Raw genomic sequence first — 26,058 nt, forward strand, 5'->3', positions numbered from 1 at the left:
CTGGGCCACGAGGCCCCTGTGCCACGGCCCAGGCGGCCCGGTCATTAATCCGGGCTTGGGTTTGACAGACATTGTCTTCAAAGTATCAGTATTGGGAGGGTCCGGGCAGTGAAATGGTCGATGTGGCAGGGTCCAGCGGTGACCCTGCAGATCAACAGTTCTGATTGGCCACCAAGTATGTACCCAAAGAGCAATTTCACTTGTTCCTGCTTATTAGACTTCATGTTGTGATGCAGGCATTTGTCACAACCACGTCTCTGATGCGTTGGCTGTTGGGAAACGTAACCAGCTGTTAGAAAATCTTGTGCCCTCCAATGTAACTTGAGAAATGTTTGATGGCCCCTACTATAACTCATTGGGCTGTTTAGCTGTCTAAGTATTTGATCTTAGGGCCTACAAGCTGTCATAAGCGACCAGTTGCCCGCCGCCTGTCTTGGACCGTCGTTGGTACACTCAGGCAATGATCAGAGAATCCTGCTTCAACAAAGAATTCCTTGTCTCACCCTGGGCCTTGGCTGGCAGTGAGGCTCATAAAGGTACACTGAAAACACTGAAACTTTGACTTTTATTAAATGTATCATGTCAACAGATTTGACATAACTGCATTATGTTATTACGTTTATACAAAATATTATGTTCAACTTAATATACATAATAACCTAATACAGTTATGTGAAATGTGTTGACATAAGCTTTCATTAAAGTCAATGTTTGAGTTTTCTCAGTGTAGTTTTGCCTGGCTTTGTACTATTGAGACCATCTCTGGTTAATGCTGGAGGCCTTGTGCAGTGAGGGTCCATCAGAGCTGAAGGTGGTCTTCCAGGCAGCAGATGTCCAGGGATAGTGTCCCTTGGTGTAAAGGGGGGATCACTTCACAATTTTTTACTTCCTGTGAAGATTATTTTCTTTAAATTTTTTTTCAGAATCAATACTAATTCGGCTCACACACTTAATTATTACCTTATTTGAGAGTTGGGGCTAGGCTATCAACCACTTTATATCAGATTTAAAAATGAATAAACAATTATTGAAACAAATCGATGCCAACCTGTGTTCTCATGACAAAGATGTATAAATATGTAAATATGCATATTGTTACCTTTATGCATAAAAAATGAGTTAAATAACAGCAAAATGCAGATGAGTGTGGTCCTCAAATGTAAAGAGGGGGATTTTGTGAGCAACAGGAGAAGGGGGGGTAAGGTTAACACACCTACAAAGCCTCATTTCCTGTACTTAATTTAAAATGCTGAAGAAAACTTTGTTTTATTAAAACTTGTTGTCTTGGCTTAACAAATCAATTACAGTAACCTACGTTTCATTTTGCATTGAAGTTGAATTCAGTTCATTTGGAAGTTGAGTATGTCTCTGTGTGTTTGTTACCTTTTTATTCTTAAGAACGTGTGATGGTTAGAAACACCGGGGACCCGGTTGTACACTCGAGCAGTTTGTAGGTTAATATTCTTATTTGAGTTCCCGCTGTACTGTCGTACAGGAGTGAGGATATTCTGTACTAACGTACATTTGCAGTCCCAAACTTTTCCTACAAATATATTGATACACAAAGTCCTGAGCAAACATTTTACTTTTATGTATTGAAGTATATACGTACTTTTGAATTTCTGCATTTAAAAATGCTATTCATTATTAAATCCCTTGCAAATACAGTTTCCCGAGAAATCGTACTTGCATTTATAACCCTACTGTTCAACCCGTTACTGCCTACTAACGTATTTGTACCAAAATCTCCTTTCCAGCAAAAACTCTCAAGAACACACACACATACACACACACACACACACACACACACACACACACACACACACACACACACACACACACACACACACACCACACACACACACACACACACACACACACACACACACACACACACACACACACACACACACACACACACACACACACACACACACCGCCCAGCAGCAGCAGGCTTGTGTCACTGCTGATCTCCTCCCCATATTCCTGCTGATGCCAAAACTCAGTGGAGAGAGTTGAAACATGGAAACAGTTGAAGAGGCCCAGAGTGTATGAGCGGACCATACAGTCCAGTGAATTACCCACAGAGCAATCCATCACCCGCGCCCTGAGAAATACCTCACTTTTTTTTCTTGGAAATGAAGAGGAGTGCTTCTAGATATGACATCACAAGAAACTTGAAACCAACATTTTCAGCAGCCCTCCCTGCTCACACATTTGCTCCCCTCTCCCCGACCTCTCCCTGAGGCGCTTTGTGCTTCTCTGCGGGGCTCTAAGACACTCCAGTCCTGCCCAAACTACTCCTCTGAACGCAGGATTTCACAGACCCTGCGTCTGCTCCGGACACCGAGCCAGGCCTGCTTCTGGAGCAGTGGTGAGTCTCTCCATTCTTTGGGGTGAGTTGGAGCTGCTCTGCCACGTGGTTGGTTATTTCAGGAGCTCTGCAGAAGAGCTCTGTTAAAGCCAGGGCTCAGAGTGTTAGACTCTAAAGCTAAATCAGACTCATTAAAGTAGCTGTATGCAGCTGTACTCCAGATGTGAAACTCTTCCAGCTCGTTCTAAGAAACTTAACTCAAAGTTTCAAACTCTCTAGAAATATTCATAATGACCAATGGTTCTTGAGATTGTACATTCCTATCATTTCAATTATTGTTTTAATCTTTGATCCATTTTTTTGCTTGTTATAAATTATTTTCCAAATAATGAATGTTTTTAACACTGTTACTATGGTTGAAGGTGACTGTCAAATTACCATGGTTTGCGTGAAGGTGAGGTCAGCTGGTTTCTATTGTGGCTATTATTGTTATCATTTTATTGTCGGACATTTTTCAGTTTAAGAATTCACATCAATAATGGAAATCACAGACTCTTGATGAATCAAATGAAATATTTGGGAGGAAGAAACAAGTGAAGAGAAAAATATTCTGGCAAAGCGCTTTAATGCTCTGATGACATATGTTTTTGTCAACATCTGATAATGTAACAAAAAATATGGACCAAAACAAAATACCAAAACAAGTGCAAAACACAGTTTTACAGCTCTGGGGATATCATGAGCCTCAGCTGGTTCATGATGTCATTCTGTAGGTTATTATAAAGATGTCATGGAATGAAGAAGAATAGAAGTACTTCACATAAAAAAACAAAGGAATAAACCCAAGATAAGAACATAGGAGGAGGGGGACGGTATGTAAGCTGCAAATATACACTATCCATGCTTGGGAAAAGGGGCGGGGCTTAAATCAGGCACACATTGTACACTTTCCCTTCCCTCTTACCTCACTGTGGCTGTCTGGGAAAACACTGCCTATGTTCTATTCACTGATACATGCTGACATATGTCATTCTGTTGGCTTAAATCTTTGGATCTTGTCAAAACAACTTTGACTTTGAATAAGTTTATCCTAGAAATAGAAAAACATTGAGAATAAGAATTATCATAGACTCGGAATAGGGTTGCAGGAACAGTGTGCTACTTCTAGTTGTGTACAGATTAAACAAACATAACATGAACTATGAGCTTTAGGTATTGGTAAATGTTTGTTTTTTAACTTTAGACACAGCCATTATTATTGTTCATGCTGGTTTTATTGCTGGCTAGATTTGATAAAATCCTGTAGCTTAAGTTGGACATTTAAAATCATTTTCACAGTTTTGGCATGGTCCTTCTTAATTAGTAAATAATTAAGTTAATAAAGTTGTGCACAAACATTTAAATCCCAATGACCTATTAAAGCACATGGTACAGCGTCTAACCTCGAAGATACAACTTTGTGTTTACAGTTGCAAATGTGTCTTTGGCCAAAAGTGGTGGCAAGAAACTCTTGAATCTGATTGGTGGACAGGCTGGGTGTGTGTACCTGGATCACAGTTGGATAGCCTCAGGGGAGCAGCCAGCCACAGGGAACTTAAATATGGTCATCTGTCACTATTTATATGCTTTTATTATTTACACATGGCTTTAAAAGTGGGATATAGCCCTGTATAGTTAGTGACTTAACGTAATATAAGATTCAGGTTCAAACAAATATTTGATCATGTGTGTAATTTGCTAATGCATCACTCATCCAGGTGCAGATGATCTAATCAGAGATATGATTGAGGGCTGAACAGTGTCTCTTTAACCTCCTGAAACTCAAAGCAAACATCCATCCTTCTTCTAAATATAATTAAAGTAACTCCAGTACTGTGTGATCCATAACTCATGTCCAATAACCAGAGAACTGAGGTGAGAGTAGTACTCACATCTTGTACTTAAGTAAAAGTAGAAGTACCAGAGTGTAGGAATACTCTGTTACAGTAAAAGTCCTGCATTCAACATGTTACTCAGTAAAAGTATAAAAGTATTATCATCAAAATATAGTTAAAGTAGCGACAGTAAAAGTAGTGATTGTGCAGATTGGTCCATTTCAGAATAATAGATATGATATGTTTTATAATGATTGATCATGAAAGTGTTCTCAAAGCTGGTAAAGGTGCAGCTAGTTTGAATGACTTTGTATACTGCAGGGTAGCTTGTGGATTTACTCCAGGTGGAACTAAAGTCTGATTTAACACTTGATTATATATATTATTATATTATATATATATATTATTATATTTCTCATCATTCATCCACATCTGTAAAGTAACTAAAGATATTAAATAAATGTAGTGCAGTAAAAGTAGACGATTTACCGACTAGTATTTGAAGGTATGAAAATATATGTTGCTCATAAAATACTTCACAGCATGAGAATGTACAGCATGTGTATGGACAGTATTTACAAATAGAGTCCATGGTGACGCCTGCTGTACGAAATATCAATGTCTGAGGAACCAGCTCAGGGATGTTTGAGCAGGGGGGGTCATTCTCAGCTGCTATCACTGTCTGTCGCTCCTGACGCCTACAGGGAACAGATATCCACAACTGGGACGTCCAGACCTGGCTGCTGGCCAGACGCTTATCTGCAGAGCCACGTCGCCTTCACTGGGGTCGAAAAACACTCCTCCACCATGGAGGCTGCTGTTCAGACAATATACAGGACAGACAGACAGACAGACAGACAGACAGACAGACAGACAGACAGACAGACAGACAGACAGACAGACAGACAGACAGACAGACAGACAGACAGACAGACAGACAGACAGACAGACAGACAGACAGACAGACAGACAGACAGACAGACAGACAGACAGACAGACAGACAGACAGACAGACAGACAGACAGACAGACAGACAGACAGACAGACAGACAGACAGACAGACAGACAGACAGACAGACAGACAGATATAGAAAATGTTATGGATAAGTTAGAGACATGCATGAAATGACTGTGAGTGTGTGAAAGGTGTCACTGGCATTGGTGTTCAGCCTCCTTCAGCTGGGGGGTCAGCTTCACTGGTCTCATCTCCCAGGGAGCCGCTGGGTTCAGTACAGAGCTCTGATAATAAACCCGCTGTAACCTCACATCACACAGCAGACAGAAGCTGTGGAGCACAGACACACATTTCTCTCAGGAGTGAATAATGACTCATCAGGGGGACACAACCCCCCCCCCCCACAGCTGACAGATGGTGCAGCCATCTGGTTTGTAGCCTTTATTTAACCAGGTTAAAAAATCCCATTGAGATCAACGATCTCTTTTTCAAGGGAGACCTGCGGTACATTGGTTACACATAAAAACAACAGAAAACAAAAAGGACATCACAACATAATTACAGGGGTATAAATTAGCAACCTATTCACAGTGACAGGTATCCAATAACATTTCATCCAGCCGTGCTTTAAAATGATGCAAGGGAATCAAAATGCTCAGTTTCAATGTTTTTTGCATAGTGTTCCAAGCTAGAGGAGCAGCGCACATAAAAGCTTTAGCACCTAAAACAGTCCTAGCACTTGGCACATCCTGGGATCTCAGTCAATAGCTACTTGCCACTCTCTGTGAGATCAAAGAGCATATATAAGTCGGTAGTTTACCCAGCATGGCTTTATATATGAATATGTACGACTGAGCCTCCGAACAGTAAGTGAAGGCAGACCTGCCTTGGCATACAGGGTACAGTGATGAGTAAGTGCTTTACAGTTAGTAACAAATCTCAGAGCACTGTGGTAGGCGGCATCTAACCTTTCCAGGCAATGGGCAGGTGCATTCATATAGATCAGATCACCATAGTCCAGCACAGGTAAAAAGGTCACAGTGACTAGCCTTTTCCTGGCTTCAAAAGAGAAACAGGACTTGTTTCTGAAAAAGAAACCTAGTCTAACCCTCAGTTTTTTAAGCAGATTAATGACCTGAAGTTTAAAAGTAAGACAATCATCAAGCCAGATACCAAGGTATTTATAACAGGTAACCACTTCGAGTACTTGTCCTTGCATAGTAACAATATCCAAAGCAGTCTCTTGAGTCTTTTTAGCTTTAGAAAAGAGCATTACCTTGGTTTTCTCAACATTTAAAAGAAGCTTAAGCTCAGCGAGCTGAGTCTGAATAATGTTAAAAACAGCCTGTAATTTAATAACCGCCTCCTTAAAGATAGGGTAGGTAAGTTTGAGAAACCGGCTCGAGATACACTTTTTGTTATATTCCATGGAATGTTCTTAACATCCCGATAGCAATGAATATCTTAAGTGCTTTGACAAAAAATCCATAAAAAAATGTCACCTGTGGAAGCCGTAATACTGTAAAAAGCACGACCAATCATTTTAGCCGGCCCGGCTAAAATAACTGGATGGCCTACCTGCCTGTCAGCCTTCCATCTGTGCACAAACTTATCTCGTGCCCTCATTGGTCATGTGCGCGTTCGTGTGTGTTGGAGGAGGGGCTCTATAAGGAAGTGGCAGATTTTCTCCGGTTGTGTATTTTCAAATTCTAGCGATCTCGAGCCGGTTTCTCAAACTTACCTACCCCACCTTTAATCGAGGGACCTGCACAGTACATCACGGTATCATCCGCATAAAAATGTAAAGTAGCTTCATCCACATTTTCACCTAAACTATTGATGTAGATGGAGAATAAAAGTGGACCTAAAATAGAACCTTGAGGAACACCATTAGCAATGTTCAACCACTCAGAAGACAGCCCATCAAAGTGAACACATTGGGACCTTTCAGAGAGGTAGTTCACAAACCACCCCACTGCATGGCTGGATATGCCAATACTGAGTAGCCTCTGCTTTAAGATGCGATGATCGACGGTGTCAAACACTGGTCCCTGTGTGTGGAACTATGCATGTTCTATTAGGGTAGATACATTGGCTTTAAAAGATACAATAGCCGCGTTCACACCGGAGTACTTTTCACCGTACTTTTCGCGTTTAGTTCCGTTAGTACCCCTTATGTCGCGTTCACACCAAAAAGAGCACTTAATCCCGGGAACTTTTACTCCCATTTTTACTGCCTGCTGAGAGATGGTACTTTCCTGGGGGAAAAAAGTGCCCCAGTTCTGATTGGCTGGGCGAATTGCAAACCACGCCCCGTACAACTCTGAAATGTTTTGTAGAGCCGCCATTTTATTATCCTGGCATTAGCATTATTAGCATTAGCATTCGCCCAGTGCACAAACGCAGAGAGACTAACTTATGGCAACACAAAATAAAACATGGGAGCGGTGGAGATGAGGAGGTGTCGGCGTTCTGGCGATTTACTCGGAAGGCTTCAGTAGAAGCTGCTGGGAGTCCCAGCAGCTTCTACTGAAGCCAGTCCCCAACTCCGGGGACTTCCGGCCGGGGACCCCGGGTGGCAGTATACGCCGTGAAGTTGTTTGCGGCCTGCCAGTAAACCCAAAGCAGAAGAAGACGAAGTGACGTCAGCGGCTCATTTGCGTAATCTTCCCTCAGGGAAAAGTACTCCGGTGTGAACGCGATCTGTACTAAATGCCCTGGGGTAATAAGTGCCGGGGCACTGAGTGCCGGCACTAAATACGGCAAAGTACTTGGTGTGAACGCGCCTAATGGTGACAAATGTGTGTTTACAGTGTGAGTCTTAAGTTCAACGTTTAGCAGCATTTTGCAGTAGTTCAACTACATTGATATAGTCATTTAAAGAGTCAAATCCGTTTTTGTTTACTATTGAAACTACAAACATTGAGACCATAAAAGGAAATTAATGTGTTTTTTTTTTTTACCCCTTTCATCCTTTAGCTGTAAAGTCAGATGTTAAGGGCGAGCAAAACATACAGAATAACCCGTGAACAATTCAGTTTTTTTTTTAACAATGTACAGTAGTTTTCATTTACTTTTTTCTAGTAGCTATGGTTATAAGAAGCTTTGCTGTAGTTTAACTCCTTCCAGTGTGAAGGATTGGTAGCTTTCCCACCACCATGTGTTAACTGCTGTCCTATATCCAACACACATCAGTGGGTTCAGATGTGTACTTTGACATTGATGACAGGGTTGAATGTAGATCTGTTTGTGAAGTTTACTTTTTCTTGCTTTGTCTGCCTTCATTTATTGTATGCTGTTAAATGAAGACAGAGACCTCATGTCGAGGGGCGGCCCCCTGCCAGGCGAATGGACGCTTCACCCGGAGGTGGTGAAGCAGATCTGGGCCCAGTTCGGGAGAGCGGAAGTGGATCTGTTCGCCAGCCGGCGCAACAGCCACTGTGCAGAGTGGGGAGAGTGAGGCGAGAACGTCTGGCAGTCATCCTAGTAGCACCGGATCGCGTCGGGGCTCCGTGGTACTCAGAGATGACACAGATGAAGGTGGGCCAGCCCTGGGCAATCCCCCAGTTCTGGGGGGCGATGTCTCAAGAGGCAGGTGCAATCGGGGCGTTACCCACTCTGGGCCGTCCTCTCCAGGCTTGGCTCCTGAGAGGGACAGGCTGAGACAGGGTGGATTGTCTGACAGCGTTATTCAGTCTATCCAGGCAGCTAGAGCTGGATCCACCACAGCCTGTTACAGGCCGGAGTGGCTGGGATTCCAGCGATGGTGTGAGGAGCGGAGAATAGAGCCCCTATCTTGTGAGTTGGGCTCTATTTTTTCCTTCTTACAGTTATTGGTGGACAGAGGGCTTGCTCATTCTACGGTAAAGGTGTATGCAGCCATCTCGTCCTGCCATGAGGGATTTGACGGCAGGTCAGCCTTTTCTCATCCACTGATGTCTCGGTTTTTACAGGGGGTCAGGAGGCTGCGCCCAGTAGTGCACGTCTCCGCCCCGCAGTGGGACCTGCCGCTGGTGCTCGAGGCTCTGGTCACAGAACCATTTGAGCCTCTGGAGCTCTCCTCCCTGAAACCACTGTTGTGGAAGACATCTTTGCTTCTTGCCTTAACGTCAGCCAAAAGAGTGTCCGAGTTAACCGCTCTATCGGTGCACCCGAGTTGTTTACTGATTCGGGGTGACCGGAGCGGCGCGACACTCAGACCGAACCCCTCCTTGGTGCCCAAGAGCCTAAGGAGTGCCTTCAGGTCGAGGGCTATTCAGTTAGGGGGTTTTAGTCTTCCCCCCCATGGTGGGGCCAGGGAAGCTAAACTGCACCTCCTCTGCCCGGTGCGTGCGCTAGCATGTTATGTGGAGTTCACGGCTGCCCTTAGACGCACCGAACAGCTGTTTGTGTGCTGCGGGGGCGGGGTGATCGGGAAAGCTCTGTCCAAGAAACGCCTGGCAGGCTGGCTCTGCGAGTGCAGTGGTCCGTGCACACTCCTCACGGGCTGTGGCTGTGTCAACAGCCTTAAGGCCGCTACACACCCACCTGAGACCAAAGAACACGTACCGAGGGCGTCCCGACTTTTACGTCAGCTACTTCGCCTGCGTCGGCTTCGCCTGCGTCGGCTTACCCGCCCGCTACGCCGCCCGCCTACGAACACACCGCAAATACTTCAGTCGACGAGTGGCAATAACTGTCCTTACCAGCAGGCAGCGGTAGTGTGAACAGCCAATCAGAGTGATTGCTTGGGCCGACTTTCTCTGACCTGTGTGAAAAGGTGCCGTAAAGAGACAACGGTGCGGGACACATCAACCTGAGTAGGGCGCCGCGAATGCCCGACTGCCTCTGACGGCCTCTGACTCCCAAAATCGGGTTGGTGTGTAGCCAGCTTTATTCAATGGTGTGAGTGTGGAGGATATATGCACAGCGGCGTCTTGGTCAACGCCAGGCCCCTTCATAAAGTTTTATCTCTTGGACATGTCTGGCTCTTTCTCCGCGTCTGTGCTTGCTGGGGCAACACAGGACTGGTGAGGAGGGGGGAGGCTGTGGGTCAGTAGGCATCTGACCCCCTCCCCGGTCGTAATGCGCCTTCGCCTTTCCCGGGACCTCAGAGGGCTAGGTGCGCACTGGCCCATTACGGGGCGGATGGGCTACCCCCCTCCTGCTGAGAGGTAGGAGGGGGGTAGCCCTCCACACTTTAGTCCACACACACTCTGCACGGGGTCAGTGTTTGAGTGTGGGGCATGGGCACTTGCACTCTCCCTGTGATCCTTAGGGACTCAGAGAGGTAGGTGCACAGTGAGCCTATACAGGGCTGGGGATTCTCCCCATCTGCCTATGGGCGCAGCAGAGTGTGCTCTGTCAGCCGCAGCCCAGACTTCTCCACGGTCACAACCGGGTTAAAGTGGAATGTGGGGCAGCAGCTGCTGACTAGAAAAGCCGGTCAGGGGGAGTAGGGTGGAATGATGTTGTTGGACGACAGTGCGCGTATACATCAGGGCTCCACCCACTGTACCCATAGAGTCCAGTAGAGGGCGGAGCCTGTGAGAGATATAATGCTGGGTTACGTATTGTAACCCTTGTTATATTAACACAGGCGGAGCCCTCTACTCAGGGCACTGTCTGTCCTATACCGCTCGCTGAAGAGAGGTATAGGATGATAGTCAGGAGGCGAGGCCTCCTTTTATACGGTGAGATGCGCGCGCATTCAGGTAGGCCCGCCCCGGACTGTAATGGCTTTACTGTATATGACATGGTTTAAGGTCGTGTTTTGTTTCCTCTTTTCAGATTTCCCCTTTCAACCTCTTTGTTTCAAAAGAATCCTCTATATGACAGAATAGGTCCGCCCGTGTCCCGGTCACAGTATGGAGCTGCAGAATCTGTCCAATGGGAACTACCATGATGCTGCGGCACCTGTGGAGGGGGGGTACGTTTCCTCTGTGTGACTACTATTTGTTTGAATTGCTGTGAATTATTGGTGGATCAAGTATATTCATGTTGAAGCTGTGCAGTGATTGGTTTGCAGCGACGTGCAGTCAGTGGAGGCAGGGGAGGCAGAGCCTCACCTGTCATACTCCAATGTAACGGACAAACAATTAAAGAAAAACTAAATAATAATAATAATAAAATGTCTCCACTGATCTTGTGTAAATGTGATTTCTGTATGATTCCAATCGCATTTTATAGTCAAAATCAGCAAATTTGCCGAGCTCCGCTACGGGAGCGATGAGAAGTGAGGCAGGCACGAGCACTGCCTCACGTAAGCCCACAGTAACTTGCTGGAGCGCGGGCACTAATTTAGCGCGGCCACTTATTTTGTGAGCGCGCTCAAGCCATTTACTATGGGGTGAGGTGAGGCACAGATCAGCTCTGCATCACTTCAGAATGCGTCACCCCACAGAAACTGTCTGGAAAGCGGGCCCTAAGCGCATGCCTGTTCCCATCTCACTGTAGGTCACCAATGTAATGTTTGTAGATCCCTTTATTACATTTATCCTCGCCATCCATAGTCTCTAAATAACTTATTTCACGTATATATGATATTTAGGCTCGCTGGTCTCATCGTACAACGGCAATGAAAAAAGCATCAGGGGAGGCAGCCATAACCTCTGCCGCACTGAAGGGGGCGCACGTGAGCCCACAGGTTCTTGTTGCTACTGTTATTCTACCGCAAACAACAAACTAGACTTTTGAAACTACAGGAAGATAAGGAGGACTTTTACAAAACAGTAATAGAGATTGTTGTCCAGAAGGATAGCATGGACTTATATTCATCTTCAAGTCAAGGTAAGACCACAACTGTAATGAAAATGGGATCTTACTTAGAAAGAACAATCCAATATTTAGATTTTGGGTATCCTTTTGTTGATCGGTCTGTTTAAAATTAATCATAGCATCAGACTAAAAGAGCTTTTGAAAATAACAGAATATTTCGATTAAGGTCAAAATAGGCTATAATATTTGTAAATCTGACTCTGAAAGAGTCAGTGGCTCACCAGCCATGAACCTCACCGCACGTCACTGTTGGTTTGTTTTTCTGTTTGTGAATGATACAGAATCCCACCAGAGGAAGAGAAGTTCCTGCCTCACAAGAGTGATGGATCCTCTCCTCAGTTCACAGACGTGAGTATGGCTGTCACTGTGCACGAGTGCACACGCTCACACACAACCCCCACAGCACAGTGTTGCTCAGCAGGGGTGGAAAGTAACTAAGTACATCTACTCAAGTACTGTACTTGTTTTTATTTACTGTACAATTTTGAGGTCAATTGTGTACTTTTACTGTCCTACATTTCTTTTGTACATTTAGTTACTTTGCAGATTTGGATTGATGATGTGAAATATGAACAACAAGGCCCCTTGCTATTTTATAAAAAATGGCCAAACAGTATGCAGCTTCAAACTGAAACTGTCACTAAAGTGCCTGTGGCCTTATTTTTCCTTTACATCTAAAAGAAAATGTAATGCTGGACGTTAGTGTTTGACCAACAGAAACCCTACCACATTCTGTGAATTTCTGTCCCCTAGACAACATGTATTACCCTTGAGGTCTGTAATCTTTGTATTATAATATGTTTAAATCATTTATTAACATTACGTTTGCTGACAAGCAATACATAGCACCTGCTATAAAAAGGTGTAGCTCCTGTTTTTGAGCCTTATGTCGGCCAGGCAATGTTTGTATATCCTGTATGAAGACATTAACATTTTCCTACAGATAAAAAATAAGGTTCCCTTTTGGAAGCTTATTATCTTTTAACTGTTAGCTAGTGCAGACCTCAACTGATTATCATTCAAACACGCTGCCGGACTTCTAGTAAAATACAGTGATATGCATCTTCTTGTGAAACATCAATCAAAAATGTGCATCCTAAAATGAAGTCATTGTAGATTTTGTGTTGGTTAGGTTAATAATCTAGTCTTGTCTTTTACAGTTTGAGGGTAAAACCTCCTTTGGGATGTCTGTGTTCAACCTGAGCAACGCCATCATGGGCAGCGGCGTTCTGGGTCTGTCATACGCCATGTCCAACACCGGCATTGTGTTCTTTCTGTGAGTACCACTGTGAGCGACTCTATCATCAGGCATATCAAATCCAAAAGAGCAATAACTCACTGCATACTCGGTGCAAAAGTTACGGACGTTCTTCAGCAGATCCCGTCCCTCTTAAGCAGACACCCGTATGTCCACAGTGTTATAGTCCATATTGGCACAAACGACATCACCAGGCAGCAGTCTGAAGTCCGAAAACAGGATTTTAACTGTCTGTTTAACGAACTTAAAAAATCAGGTCCGATCCCCACGCTGGGCCGAGGTAGCGGACGTTTCAGCAGGCTGCAGACATGGTTACACGCAATCTGTCCATCACTCAACTTTACATTCATAGACCATTTTAATCTGTTCTGGGAACGAACCAATTTATTTAGCAGAGATGGCATCCACCCTAGCTTCCAAGGCTCTTGTGCGCTCTCTGCAAACATTTTCCATGAGATGACCACAGCTTCCCGCCATTGACTGATCGCTACAACACACACAATAGCCCTGACCTCAAGCCCCCAGGAAGTGCGCCGGAGTCTGTGCCCAATATTCGTTGTCTCCAAACGGCGGAACTGCAACTTCCGTATCAGTCCGTGACGTCACTGGGCCCAGAAAGCCTTTTTCCCATTGACTAACATGGGGAAAGAGACGTCTGTAAATCGGTGGATAATTTTTTTTTAACTAAATAAACTACCCAGTATCAACTATTTTATAGCCCTTATTAGAATCATTCGGTCCTTAACCTGTTAAACCCGAGAGGACCCTAATCCGGGTCTGGCGGGTAGTTTTTTCACGAAACTGTGTCTCAGGGCTTTTTAGTATTTAAAAACCTATTAATGTGTCATACTGACTTAACGGTTAGAAACTCAGCTAACTGAAGATATGAACCATTTTTACCGAAACAAAGCACAAGTCTCACAAGAAGCGTCTAAATTAGCCCTGAGCGAAAAAATGCTAACGCACATAGCACAGAACTCAAGGTAAAAATACCCTTATTACTTATCGTAACTGCACATACAAGATATCCGATAAAAGCTGAGATTCCAGATTCTATAGGTATTGGTATCATCACTGAGCGATCAGAATTTGCGACAGGGGAAGCAAACACAGACATCACAACACGTAGCATCACGGAGCATTCACGGGACATCTCTCATGGCGCATTTCCACTACACGGCCTCGCTCGGTATGGCTAGGCCTCGTTAGGCCTTGTTAGGCCCGGCTCACTTTAATGCTGCGCTTCCATTACAGTTTAGGAACTGGGGTAGTATCTATAGTAACGCAGTGTAGGCCGAGCCGTGACGTCATCTTCAATGAGAACCCCAGAAAAACAACATCAGCTGTTAGCTGTTAGCACTCAAGCTCACAGCTCCTCATATATGTTCAGAAACTAGACAAAAGTTAAACAAGTACAAACCACAGACTGTCTGTGTCATTGGCGAATACAGTTGCTGGTTTATTTATGTCTGTATAGGCCGTTGTTGTGAGTGTGGACCGTCAGAGCATATTCTGCGTTAGCTTAGCCGATCTCCATTTAGACAACACGCATTTTAAAAGGTTTTTCGCCTGCCGTCTGTCTGCAGACTTGTCAAAGCATTAATTCATGGTTTTTACTAACCGGTATCAGTATGTTGTTACTTCGGCATCATTTTGAAACGTGTATTACAATTAAATCACGGTCAAATATGTTCATATTGTTGTAGTTGCAGCCCCCTTGCCAGCGATTCTCTCTCTAGTTTAGCATACTTAGCCCGACTCAGCCTGGTTGTTGGCCCGGAAAGAACCTCGATTTTATGGGGCCAGAAAAACTGTGAAATAGTACCCGCTAGCCGGTACTACGCTAAGTGGAAACGCTACCAAAAACGGGCCCCGCACGGCTCGGCACGCTTAAAGCGAGCTCCGCGCTTTAGTGGAAATGCGCCATTACCTTAGCTGTTGGTTTCTGATAAAAAGTCGTGTTCAATGGCATTCAAACGAGAAAAACGCGGCTGAAGGTTAATCCATAGGTTAATCCAATGTGTCTGTCACTTTGAAAAAATTATTGATAATCCATAATTCAATTTTTATTTAAAAATCGGAGATTTTATATTAGCTGCTAATGGTAGCCACCAGAGTGTATCGCAGCTTCCGGTTCCGGGGCATTCTGGCTGCGCAGTACTCACCAATGGGTAATGTTTAGATGGATTTTAGGAACTTCCCCTCGATTCTATTGGCTCTAACGGTTAAAAAGAGATGTCAATCATCAAAATCGAACGAGGGGGGGCAGAGATATGGAAAATGCACCCAAATGACCCCAGAAGTGGGTTTTTTTCTTCTAAATCTCTCTAAAAAGGTCACATTTCACTTGTTTTGCATCAATCTTGATACAGGGTACTTATTATATGTTATAGTTTGGATTCCTAAAGCTTTTAGTCTACTATCCCATCCTTCAAGGGTGGTTTTCACTATAAGTAAAAAAAAATGTTTGGACGGACACTATCATTTACATTTTTTTACTATGTTCAATCTGAATTTACTTTAAAATAAAAAAAATCTATATTGATTCTGACTTTTCTACATCCAACTCACAGGTTTATCATTGCTTTGAGAAAAAAGATTATGCATTTACCCCTTTTAAAAGGGAAGATATAGTCATTTGTTCTGGGAATGTCATTTTCGAGCCTGAGACCTGAAAAACAGGCTCAGGGCTTAAGTTGTAAAATGCACTAAAAGCCGAATCTAGATTTATTTTCTCTCTCCATTCATTCTAGTGAGCCGAGAGTGGGAGCTCGGGGGGCGGGCTTAAGGGGCAACTCAACTGCGCATGCTCTCTGAGCGCACATACGGGTACTTCTGCTTAACTTTTTTAAAAGTGTCTATTGTTATATTGCCTCATATGTACTGCAGATTGTGAACATGTCACTCCATTCAGGTGACTTCCCTAAGGGCTTGAAAACTGCAGTTCTATTTCGTCCCTACTGACCGCCAGAGGCGGTGCTTTTAGCACTGGATATGTCCATCGTGCGCATGCGCAGTACGAGTACCAATATCAACAAAGTCACCTGTGACCCACGTGACACCGGCTATATCAGCCCGTGTCATCAGAGGATCTGCTCCTTTCATCTTCTCGCTGCGCGAGAGTACCGTGGCTACACTATTGTAGCCTACAGCGTTCAGTTGGAACGTTTGGATTTAAGGATTTCTCTGCATCCAGCTGGCTGCGTGTAGCTTCGCGACTGATCCAGTCGGAGCCGCGGGATTACCCGTCCTCCAGGAGCTGCGGCCGGCTGCGCAGAAAACTTCAACGGACAGGTTGGTGTCGGCTTGGTCGGTGACGGCAGTGTTTCCACTCCCTCTCCCAGCTAGGTTGTCCTGATTTCTGTCTTGGTTGCTACCTGGCTTGAACTTTCTGGTGACGGTAACATTTCCGCCCCCTCTCCAAGGAGTTGCCCTTGTTGCGCTCTCTGTACTTTTCTGATAGCGCGGCGTTGCGCCAAGCTATCATTAGCATCCTGAGTTCCAGCTTGTGTTGTGTCCTCTTGTTTAGCTAGTTAGCAGTAGCGCGGCTCAGCCTAACTGTGTCCTGCCTGGTCAGCCACTTTGGCTGACGCTTGAGGTAAGCACCGGATTACCCGTGCTGTTTTTTCTTTAGAAGCAGTTTCCTTAGCTTGTTTCGCTATTTTACTCAACCAGTGAAGGCAGTGTTTTTACCCCCGCTCCTGGTAAGAGTGTTCCTTGACTGTGAGCAGCAGCCGGCTGGCTAGCTGCCCTGTTAAGCTTCCTTATTTGGTAGCTCTGTGCTTCGTTTACTTAGCTAGGTGAAGGCAGTGCTCTCGCTCCCCGCTCCCTCTGCTAGTAGCTTCGCGCTTTCGTTTACTCAGCTAGGTGAAGGCAGTGCTCTCGCTCCCCGCTCCCTCTGCTGGTAGCTCCGTGCTTCGTTTACTCAGCTAGGTGAAGGCAGTGCTCTCGCTCCCCGCTCCCTCTGCTAGTAGCTTTGCACTTTCATTTACTTAGCTAGGTGAAGGCAGTGCTCTCGCTCCCCGCTCCCTCTGCTAAGTAACGCGGGTGTACCCCATTACACCCCTCTCGTGTTTGGCGAGTAGGAGCAGGGCTCTACTCCTTCCGTTCAGCAGGTAACTGGTGAAGGCTGTGTTCTCGCACCCCGCTCCCGGTTACGCTGCATCCGGCTACCTACATGATGGCTCATCCATGTAGCGCCTGTATGGCTTCTCTCGAGCCCGAGGATGGCCACGACCGCTGCCCCTCTTGCCTTGGTCTCGAGCATTTGAGGGAGGGTCTCACGCAGGACGCCTGCATGAACTGTAGCTGCATGCCTTGGGCGCTTAGAGCGGCCAGAGTCGCAGAGGTGGAGCGTCTGGCAGCAGCCAACGGACACCTCTCCTTGTCGCATCTTCCCCTAGGTCAGTTTGGCCGTTCCCGGCGACCCGAGGGAGCGATGGCTACGGGTTCGCCCCCTAACAGGCTGTCCTCTAAGGTGGATCGGTTAGCCGCCGACATGGACATGATGAAGTCGCTCCTCTTAGCCCTTCAACCAGGGGCCGGTATAGGGGCTGCTGGCTTGCCGCCTGCCCCTCCTTCGGTTGCCGCACCTCTGCATGAGGATGCCATGTCACTAGCGGCCTCGGCTAACCTCTTCAACGAAGAGGTGGAGGACGAGGCCCCGCTCACTCCCGGGGAGGCTTCCCACTCCTCTGCTCAGGGCTCTCTGCAGGGCGTGGAGGACGCCTCCATGGCGGCCATTATTCGTGCGGCCCTGGCACACTTGCAGCTTCCTGTTCCGCAGGCCGACGCGGCTCAGGCTAGCGCCTTCTTCAGGCGTAGCCCTACCCCTGTCCCCCTCACTGTTCCTCCTTCGGAGGAGTACCTGAGGGAGCTCCATGCATGCTGGAGAGACACCAAGGCCCTCTCCCGCTTCAGCTCTGATGGCCGGACCCTGGCTGCCATGCAGGATCCGGCGAGGGTGGGGCTGGGTCGCATGCCACCCATCGAGCCTGCCATCGCCTCCCTGATTCTGGCTCCTGATGAGGCCCTAAGGCCTGATGCCAGGTGCCCTCTGCCTCAGTGCAGGGTCACTGACGAACTGCTCTGTAAGGCCTACGACGCAGCGGCACGCATGGGTCGTATCGGGAACTCTCTCTCCCATCTAATGCTGGCCGCCTCCGCCTCTCTGCAGCAGGCTCCGGCTGAGCCTTCTTTGCTGGGCCTCAGTGACGCTTCACTGCAGGCCTTTGCCCTAATGACTAGGGAATTGGGACGAGTTATGTCCCTACTGGTGCAGACTCGACGCCAGGTTTGGCTGGCTCAGTCACCACTAACGGAGACATGTAGGAGTGTCCTCCGCGGCGTGCCGGTCGAACCAGGGGAGCTGTTTGGAGCAGCTGGCGAAGGCCTTAGCTCTGGCCCAGCTGTCCGTCCTCTTGGCCAAGGGCGCAATCGAGCCAGTGGACCCCCTGCTTCAGTCCGGGGGGTTCTACTCGGTGTACTTTCTGGTGAGCAAGAAAGTCGGCGGATTTCGTCCAGTACTGGACCTCAGAGGAATCAACAGATTCCTGAAGGTGCTGCCTTTCCACATGCTGACCACAGCAGACACCCTCCGTGTTGTCACACAGGGAGAGTGGTTCACAACCGTGGACTTAAGGGACGCCTACTTCCACGTGCCGATTGCGTCCCACCACCGGAAGTTCCTGAGGTTTGCCTTTCAGGACCAGCATTATCAGTTCCGGGTGCTTCCCTTCGGTCTCTCCCTCTCTCCAAGGGTGTTTACCAGGGTCGTGGCGGCAGCTCTCGCACCCCTGCAGGCACAGGGCATGAAGGTCCTGCCGTACCTAGACGACTGGCTGGTTTGTGCGCCGTCCCGGTCCCAAGTGGCCCAGGATACGGCGCGCCTCTTATGTCACGTAGCCCGGTTGGGCCTGACAGTAAACACCGGGAAGAGCTGCCTGGTCCCCTCCCAATGGGTCACTTACCTGGGGTTGGTCCTAGACTCGGTCGCCATGAGGGCTTGCCTAACACCTCGTCGTGTGGACGACATTTCCCACCTTCTCCCCATCTTCAGGCTGGGCAAGAATGTGCCTTACATTCAGTTCCTCCGGCTCTTGGGCAGACTGACGGCTGCCTCAGCCGTTGTGCCCTTAGGTCTGCTGTCGCTGCGCCCTATGCAGATATGGCTGAACAGCCTTCACATGGACGCCAAGTGGCACAGGCACAGGAGGGTCAGGGTGTCGCGCCAGTGCCTTCACTCTCTGTCACTGCTGGAGAAACAGGGCCTATCTTCTGATGGGAGCGCCCATGGGCGCCATCCCATCCCGCCGGGAGACTGTCACTGTAGATGCATGTCTCTCAGGGTGGGGTGCTGTGTGGCAGGGCAGGACTGTTCAGGGTCTGTGGTCTGCCCAGGAAGGTGCATATCACATCAACGTGCTAGAGCTTCGCGCTGTGCTGCTTGCGCTCAGGCACTTTTTACCCCAACTGACGGACAGGCATGTGCTTGTTCGTTCGGACAACATGTCCGCGGTTTCCCAGATCAACCACCAGGGGGGCACCAGGTCCGCACAGCTGCTCCGGGTTTCACAGAGCCTCTTGTCTTGGGCGTCTCCCCGCTTGGCCAGCCTGCGGGCAGTCTTTCTACCAGGGGACCAAAATCAGGTGGCAGATTTCCTCTCTCGGCACAAACCTCCACCAGGGGAGTGGAGGCTTCACCCAGAAGTGGTGGAGACAATCTGGAGCCTTTTCGGCAGGGCCGAGGTGGACCTCTTTGCCTCGGAGGAGTCGAGGCACTGCCCCCTCTGGTTCTCCTGGGCAGAGGTGACCAGCCCAATGGGGCAGGATGCTCTGGCACACGACTGGCCAGACAGTCTCCTGTACGCCTTCCCGCCGCAGCCGCTGTTATTACAGACGCTTCAGAGGGTCCTTACTCAGGGGCACAGGCTCCTTCTGGTCGCCCCCCGCTGGCCGGGGAGAGTTTGGTTCCCACTGCTACGCAGTCTCTGCTGCGGCCCACCATGGCGCCTCCCCGACAGGAAGGACCTTCTGTCACAGCTCAGGGGTCAGATCTGGCATCCCGACCCTCACCGCCTCCAGCTTTGGGCTTGGCCTCTGCGGGGCCCAACCCACTGTTGAGCGCTTTTTCGGCATCGGTCAGGGAAACTATCCTGAATGCCAGAGCACCATCCACTCGAGCACAGTACGAGTGCAAATGGAAGCTCTTCTCCCACTGGTGTTTGGGTAAGGCTGAGAATCCGGGGCATTGCTCTGTGGCCACCATTCTGGAGTTCCTGCAGTCCCTTCTGGATAGTGGACGTTCTCACTCCACTTTGAAGGTATATACGGCTGCTATCTCTGCCCAACATGTCGGGGTCGACGGCGCCACGGCGGGGCGCCACAGGTCGGTGTCCCTCTTCCTGAGAGGGGCCTTACGGCATCGTCCCCCTAGTACCCCGAGGGCTCTGGCTTGGGACCTGCCCCTAGTGCTAGATGCCCTATCATCTCCTCCCTTCGAGCCCCTGGCCCAGGTGGGGCTTAAGTGGCTGTCCTTGAAGGCAGCATTTCTGCTTGCCATAACCTCAGGGAAGCGAGTTGGGGAGTTGCATGCCCTCTCCGTGAGCGATACATGCTTGAGGTGGAACTCCGATGGCTCGGGTGTTGCCCTCTGGCCGAATGTGGCATTCCTGCCCAAGGTGCTTCCACTTGCCCACTCCAATCGGCCCATCCAGCTGGCACGCTTTAACGTCCCACAGGAGAGCCGCACGCCCGAGTTGCTGTGCCCTGTGCGTGCCCTGAGAGCGTATGTCGATGCTACGGCCTGTGTACGGCAGTCAGAGCAGCTCTTCGTTTGCCATGGCGGCATTAGGAAGGGTTGTGCTCTCTCCAAGCAGCGGCTGTCCCACTGGGTTGTTGATACAATCGCACATGCCTATGGGGCCAGTGGCCGCCCCCTGCCATCAGGGGTGAGATGCCACTCTACAAGGAGCGTCTCAACGTCTTGGGCCGCCCTGAGAGGAGTGCCCCTGGAGACCATCTGCGCCGCGGCGTCTTGGGCGTCTTCTGGCACATTCACCAGGTTCTACCGGGTCAATGTCGCCACTCCCCATCATTTGGGCGTGGTCCTGTTGCCAAGCTCCGCTGCTTCCAGCTAGGTGAGTATTTGGTTTCTTCATGACATGGTTGGTATAAGTCATCCAGTGCTAAAAGCACCGCCTCTGGCGGTCAGTAGGGACGAAATAGAACGATAGTTACGTCTGTAACTACGGTTCTATGAGTCCCGGATGACCGCCAGAGTTTCCTGTCACTCAGAATTCTTGTGTGCTCGCGAGAAGATTCTGGGAACAGATCCTCTGATGACACGGGCTGATATAGCCGGTGTCACGTGGGTCACAGGTGACTTTGTTGATATTGGTACTCGTACTGCGCATGCGCACGATGGACATATCCAGTGCTAAAAGCACCGCCTCTGGCGGTCATCCGGGACTCATAGAACCGTAGTTACAGACGTAACTATCGTTATTAAGCCACTGCTAAAAAAAGAACACCCTCGATACGCTGACAATCAGTAATTACAGGCCAATTTCAAATGTACCATTTTTAAGCAAAATAATTGAAAAGGTTGTCTACCTACAACTTAACCGTTTGTTGACTTCCAATAATATTTTAGACACCTTCCAATCTGGTTTTAGGTCTTGTCACAGCACAGAGACGGTTTTATTAAGGATTTTAAATGACATTCATTTTAATACCGACTGTGGGAAATCCACAGTTATAGTTTTATTGGACCTCAGTGCGGCGTTGGACACCGTAGATCACAATATTTTAATAGAAAGACTAGAGAAATGTGCTGGTCTGTCTGGCATTTTCCTAAAATGGTTTAACTCCTATGTTGAAGACCGAGAGTATTTTGTTTCCATTGGTAGCTGTACATCTGACAGAACCAAAATGACATGTGGAGTTCCCCAGGGGTCGATCCTCGGGCCTCTTCTATTCAACTTGTACATGCTGCCACTTGCTCAAATAATGAAAAATAACAACATTTCATATCATAATTACGCGGATGACACCCAAATCTATATATCACTTTCTATAGATGAATCCTACTGATTTATTGATCACATGTATAAAACAAATACATGACTGGATGTGCTGTAATTTCTTACAGCTCAATACGAAAAAAAACGAAGTAATTGTTTTTGGAACCAAAGAAGAGAGAGTTAAAGTCACTGCACACTTGGTATCACTATCACTCGAACCCAAAAGTCAAGCAAGAAACCTAGGTATAATTTTAGACTCTGACCTAAATTTTAACAGCCACATCAGGGCAATCAACAGATCAGCCTACTACCATCTAAAAAATATCTCGCGTATTAAAGACCTTATGTCCAAGCAGCACCTTGAAAAAAATTGTTTTTAGCAAGCTTGACTACTGCAACAGCATCTTCACAGGCCTCACAAAAAAATCACTCCGTCAACTACAACTAATTCAAAATGCTGCTGCCAGAGTGTTAACCCACAAAAAAAAACAGATCACATCACTCCAGTGCTGAGATCGCTGCATTGGCTTCCAGTGAGTGATATAATTGATTTTAAGATTTTATTGCACACATATAAAGCACTAAACGGGCTAGAACCCAAATATATCAAGGACCTCCTTCAGCGGTACGAACCCAGCAGACCCCTCAGGTCTTCAGGCGCAGGCCAGCTCACTGTTCCATTTGTGAGATCAAAGCGTGGGGAAGCAGCTTTCTGCATTTATGCTCCTAATGCATGGAACAAACTCCCAGAACATCTGAGAATGGCTAGCACTAAATCAGGTCTAAAAACATTTATTTTTAACGTGGCTTTTTAATTTTCTATTTCTTGAACTGTTAAACATGCTTTTCTTTCTTTTAATTGTTTTGTGTGTTTTTGTAATTCACTCACTTTGACCATATTAAAATGAATTATGTTTTTATCAGTTTGATCCTGTAAAGCACTTTGAATTAGGGCTGTGCAATTAATCGTATTTTAATCGCAATTACGATTTTGGCCTGCCACAATTACGAAAACAACATAATCGAAAAAAACAATTATTTTGCTTTGCTAGGTTGTGACAGTGCACTGCAACATATTTGATCTAATTTATTTTTGTCTAATTTATTTTTATTTATCATATTTACATATGTTTAGTAGCTTGTAGAAGTGCGCTCTAAAATATTTGATGATCTTGTTTATTGGTATTTATTATTTTGATATTATTTATTTAAATGTAAATATATATTTATCATTTATTTAATTTATTTTTGTATTGGTTTTTCAGTTGAATTATACGTTCAGGGTAATCAACAGTTAAAAAGATACTGTTCAAATTATTATTTGTATTTGTTTTAAAGTTCAATAAATGGATGTTTTCAAAGTCAATGAATAATCGTATATAATAATCGTGATATCAATTATTGACCAAAATAATCGTGATTATGATTTTTGCCATAATCGCACAGCCCTACTTTGAATTGCATCACTGAATGAATTGTGCTATACAAATAAATTGCCTTGCCTTGCCTTACCACAAACACACACTTTGGGACAGAGGGTCAAATCAAGTCAAGGCAATTTTTATATCCATGACACCAAACAAAACAGGAGTAAATGTATCTTATGATAAATATAGAGCAAGTCAGAGGTCGGAGAAGTAATCAAGTCAAAGTCAACTTTATTGTCAATCTTTCAGTTTGTGTGTACAGACAGAGAGATTAAAATGCCGTTTCCCACAATCCCTAATATAAAAATACAAATATGTATAAAATATGTATATCCTATATACCAGTGACGTGCGGTGAGGTTCATGGCTGGTGAGGCACTGACTCACTGAGTCAGATTTACAAATATTATATTTTGACCTTAATCGAAATATTCGGTTATTTTCAAAAGCTTTTTTAGTCTGATGCTTCGATTCATTTTAAACAGACCGTTCAACAAAAGGATACCCAAAATCTAAATATTGGATTGTTCTTTCTTAGTAAGATCCCATTTTCATTACAAATGTGCATGGTCTTACCTTGACTTGAAGATGAAGTCCATGCTATCCTTCTGGACAACAATCTCTATTACTTTTTTGTAAAAGTCCTCCTTATTTTCCTGTAGTTTCAAAAGTCTAGTTTGTTGTTTGCGTGAAATTGCGTCTACCGTCTCTGCGTAGAATTACAGTAGCAACAAGAACCTGTGGGCTCACGTGCGCCCCCTTCAGTGCGGCAGAGGTTATGGCTGCCTCCCCTGGTGCTTTTTTCATTGCCGTTGTATGATGAGACCAGCGGGCCTAAATATCATATATACGTGAAATAAGTTATTTAGAGACTATGGATGGCGAGGATAAATATAATAAAGGGATCTACAAACATTACATTGGTGACCTACAGTGAGATGGTAACAGGCATGCGCTTAGGGCCCGCTTTCCAGCCAGTTTCTGTGGGGTGACGCATTCTGAGGTGAGGCAGAGCTCATCTGTGCCTCACCTTACCCCACAGTAACTGGCTTGAGCGCACTCACAAAATAAGTGCCCGCGCTAAATTAGTGCCCGTGCTCCAGCAAGTTACTGTGGGTTTACGAGAGGCAGAGCTCGTCCCTGCCTCACTTCTCATCGCTCGGCAAATTTGCTGATTTTGACTATAAAAAGCGATTGGAATCATACATAAATCACACTTACAACACAGATCAGTGGAGACATTTTATTATTATTACTATTTAGTTTTTCTTTAGTTGTTTTTCCGTTACATTGGAGTATGACAGGTGAGGCTCTGCCTCCCCTGACTGCACGTCGCTGCTATATACACAATCAACAGACACATTTAAACATGTGCACACATTAAGATACAAAAAAACACAACAATCAATATATATACAAAATAACAGTCACTTCAATATCTTTGGGAATGTACATTAGTGCAAAAAGTGTCTGGTGCTGGAATTGGATTTGAGTGTCTGAGTTTGTGGGGGTGTTAAAGTCCAGTGGGGGCAGGGGGGAGGGAAGGGAGAGAGTTCAGCCTCCTGACAGCCTGGTGTAAAAAACTCTTCTTTAGTCGGGTGGTGCTCGACCTCAGGCTGCGGAACCTCCTCCCTGAAGGCAGGAGGGTGAAGAGGCAGGTGGAGGGATGGGCGGGGTCACCCACAATGCTGAGTGCTCCGCGGGTGAGGCGGGTGTTCTAAATGTCCAGGAGTGATGGGAGTGAGGCACGGATGATCCTCTCAGCTGTACTCACATCTTGTACTTCTTGTACTACATCTTGTACTTCTTGTACTACATTTTATGTACATTTAGCTGTTCTTTTATGTAAATATCTGAGTACTTCTTCTACCACAGAGGGAAATACCACAGAGTAGGCTATAAAGGTTTTGCAGAGATGGAAGAAGTAGTCAGATCTTGTACTTAAGTAAAAGTAGAAGTACCAGAGTGTAGAATTACTCAAGTAAAAGTCCTGCAATCGAGTAGAAAAGTATTAGCATCAAAATATATGTAGTCATTGTGCAGATTGGTCCATTTCAGAATAATATATATGATATGTTTTATAATGATTGATCATTAAAGTGTTCTCAAAGCTGGTAAAGGTGCAGCTAGTTTGAATGACTTTGTATACTGCAGGGTAGCTTGTGAATTTACTCCAGGTGGAACTAAAGTCTGATTATATTTTGTATCATTAATCTATATCAGCAAAGAAACTGTAAGTACTACACATGTAGTGGAGTAAAAGTACACCATTTACCTCTGAATTGTAGTGGAGTGGACGTACAAAGTAACATAAAATGGAAATACTCAAGGAAAGTACAAATACCTCAAAATTGTACTTAAAGGGGACCTATCATGCAAAATGCACTTTGTGATGTCTTTTATACATAAATATGTGTCCCCGGTGCGTCGGGGAACTCACGCAGCGTCAGA

At 46.2% G+C, this 26,058-nt stretch overlaps 1 protein-coding gene across 4 annotated transcripts in view; it reads left to right on the top strand.

Annotated features, from left to right (window-relative positions):
* The first annotated feature begins 2,037 nt into the window (after window positions 1–2,037).
* Window positions 2,038–26,058, top strand: part of slc38a5b (solute carrier family 38 member 5b) — a 41,299-nt gene continuing 17,278 nt past the window's right edge. For 2 of the 4 annotated variants that reach the window (XM_034142935.1, XM_034142958.1), the window contains exons 1-4: window positions 2,038–2,396; window positions 10,913–11,051; window positions 12,181–12,247; window positions 13,060–13,175. In XM_034142935.1, the coding sequence (XP_033998826.1) occupies window positions 10,990–11,051; window positions 12,181–12,247; window positions 13,060–13,175 (245 nt within the window). In that variant the 5' untranslated portion in view covers window positions 2,038–2,396; window positions 10,913–10,989. The remainder of the gene's footprint in view (window positions 2,397–10,912; window positions 11,052–12,180; window positions 12,248–13,059; window positions 13,176–26,058) is intronic. The other 2 variants (XM_034142945.1, XM_034142950.1) reach the window with 2 other exon arrangements.

Source organism: Trematomus bernacchii, unplaced genomic scaffold (assembly GCF_902827165.1).
Source record: "Trematomus bernacchii unplaced genomic scaffold, fTreBer1.1, whole genome shotgun sequence".
Taxonomy (NCBI): domain Eukaryota; kingdom Metazoa; phylum Chordata; class Actinopteri; order Perciformes; family Nototheniidae; genus Trematomus; species Trematomus bernacchii.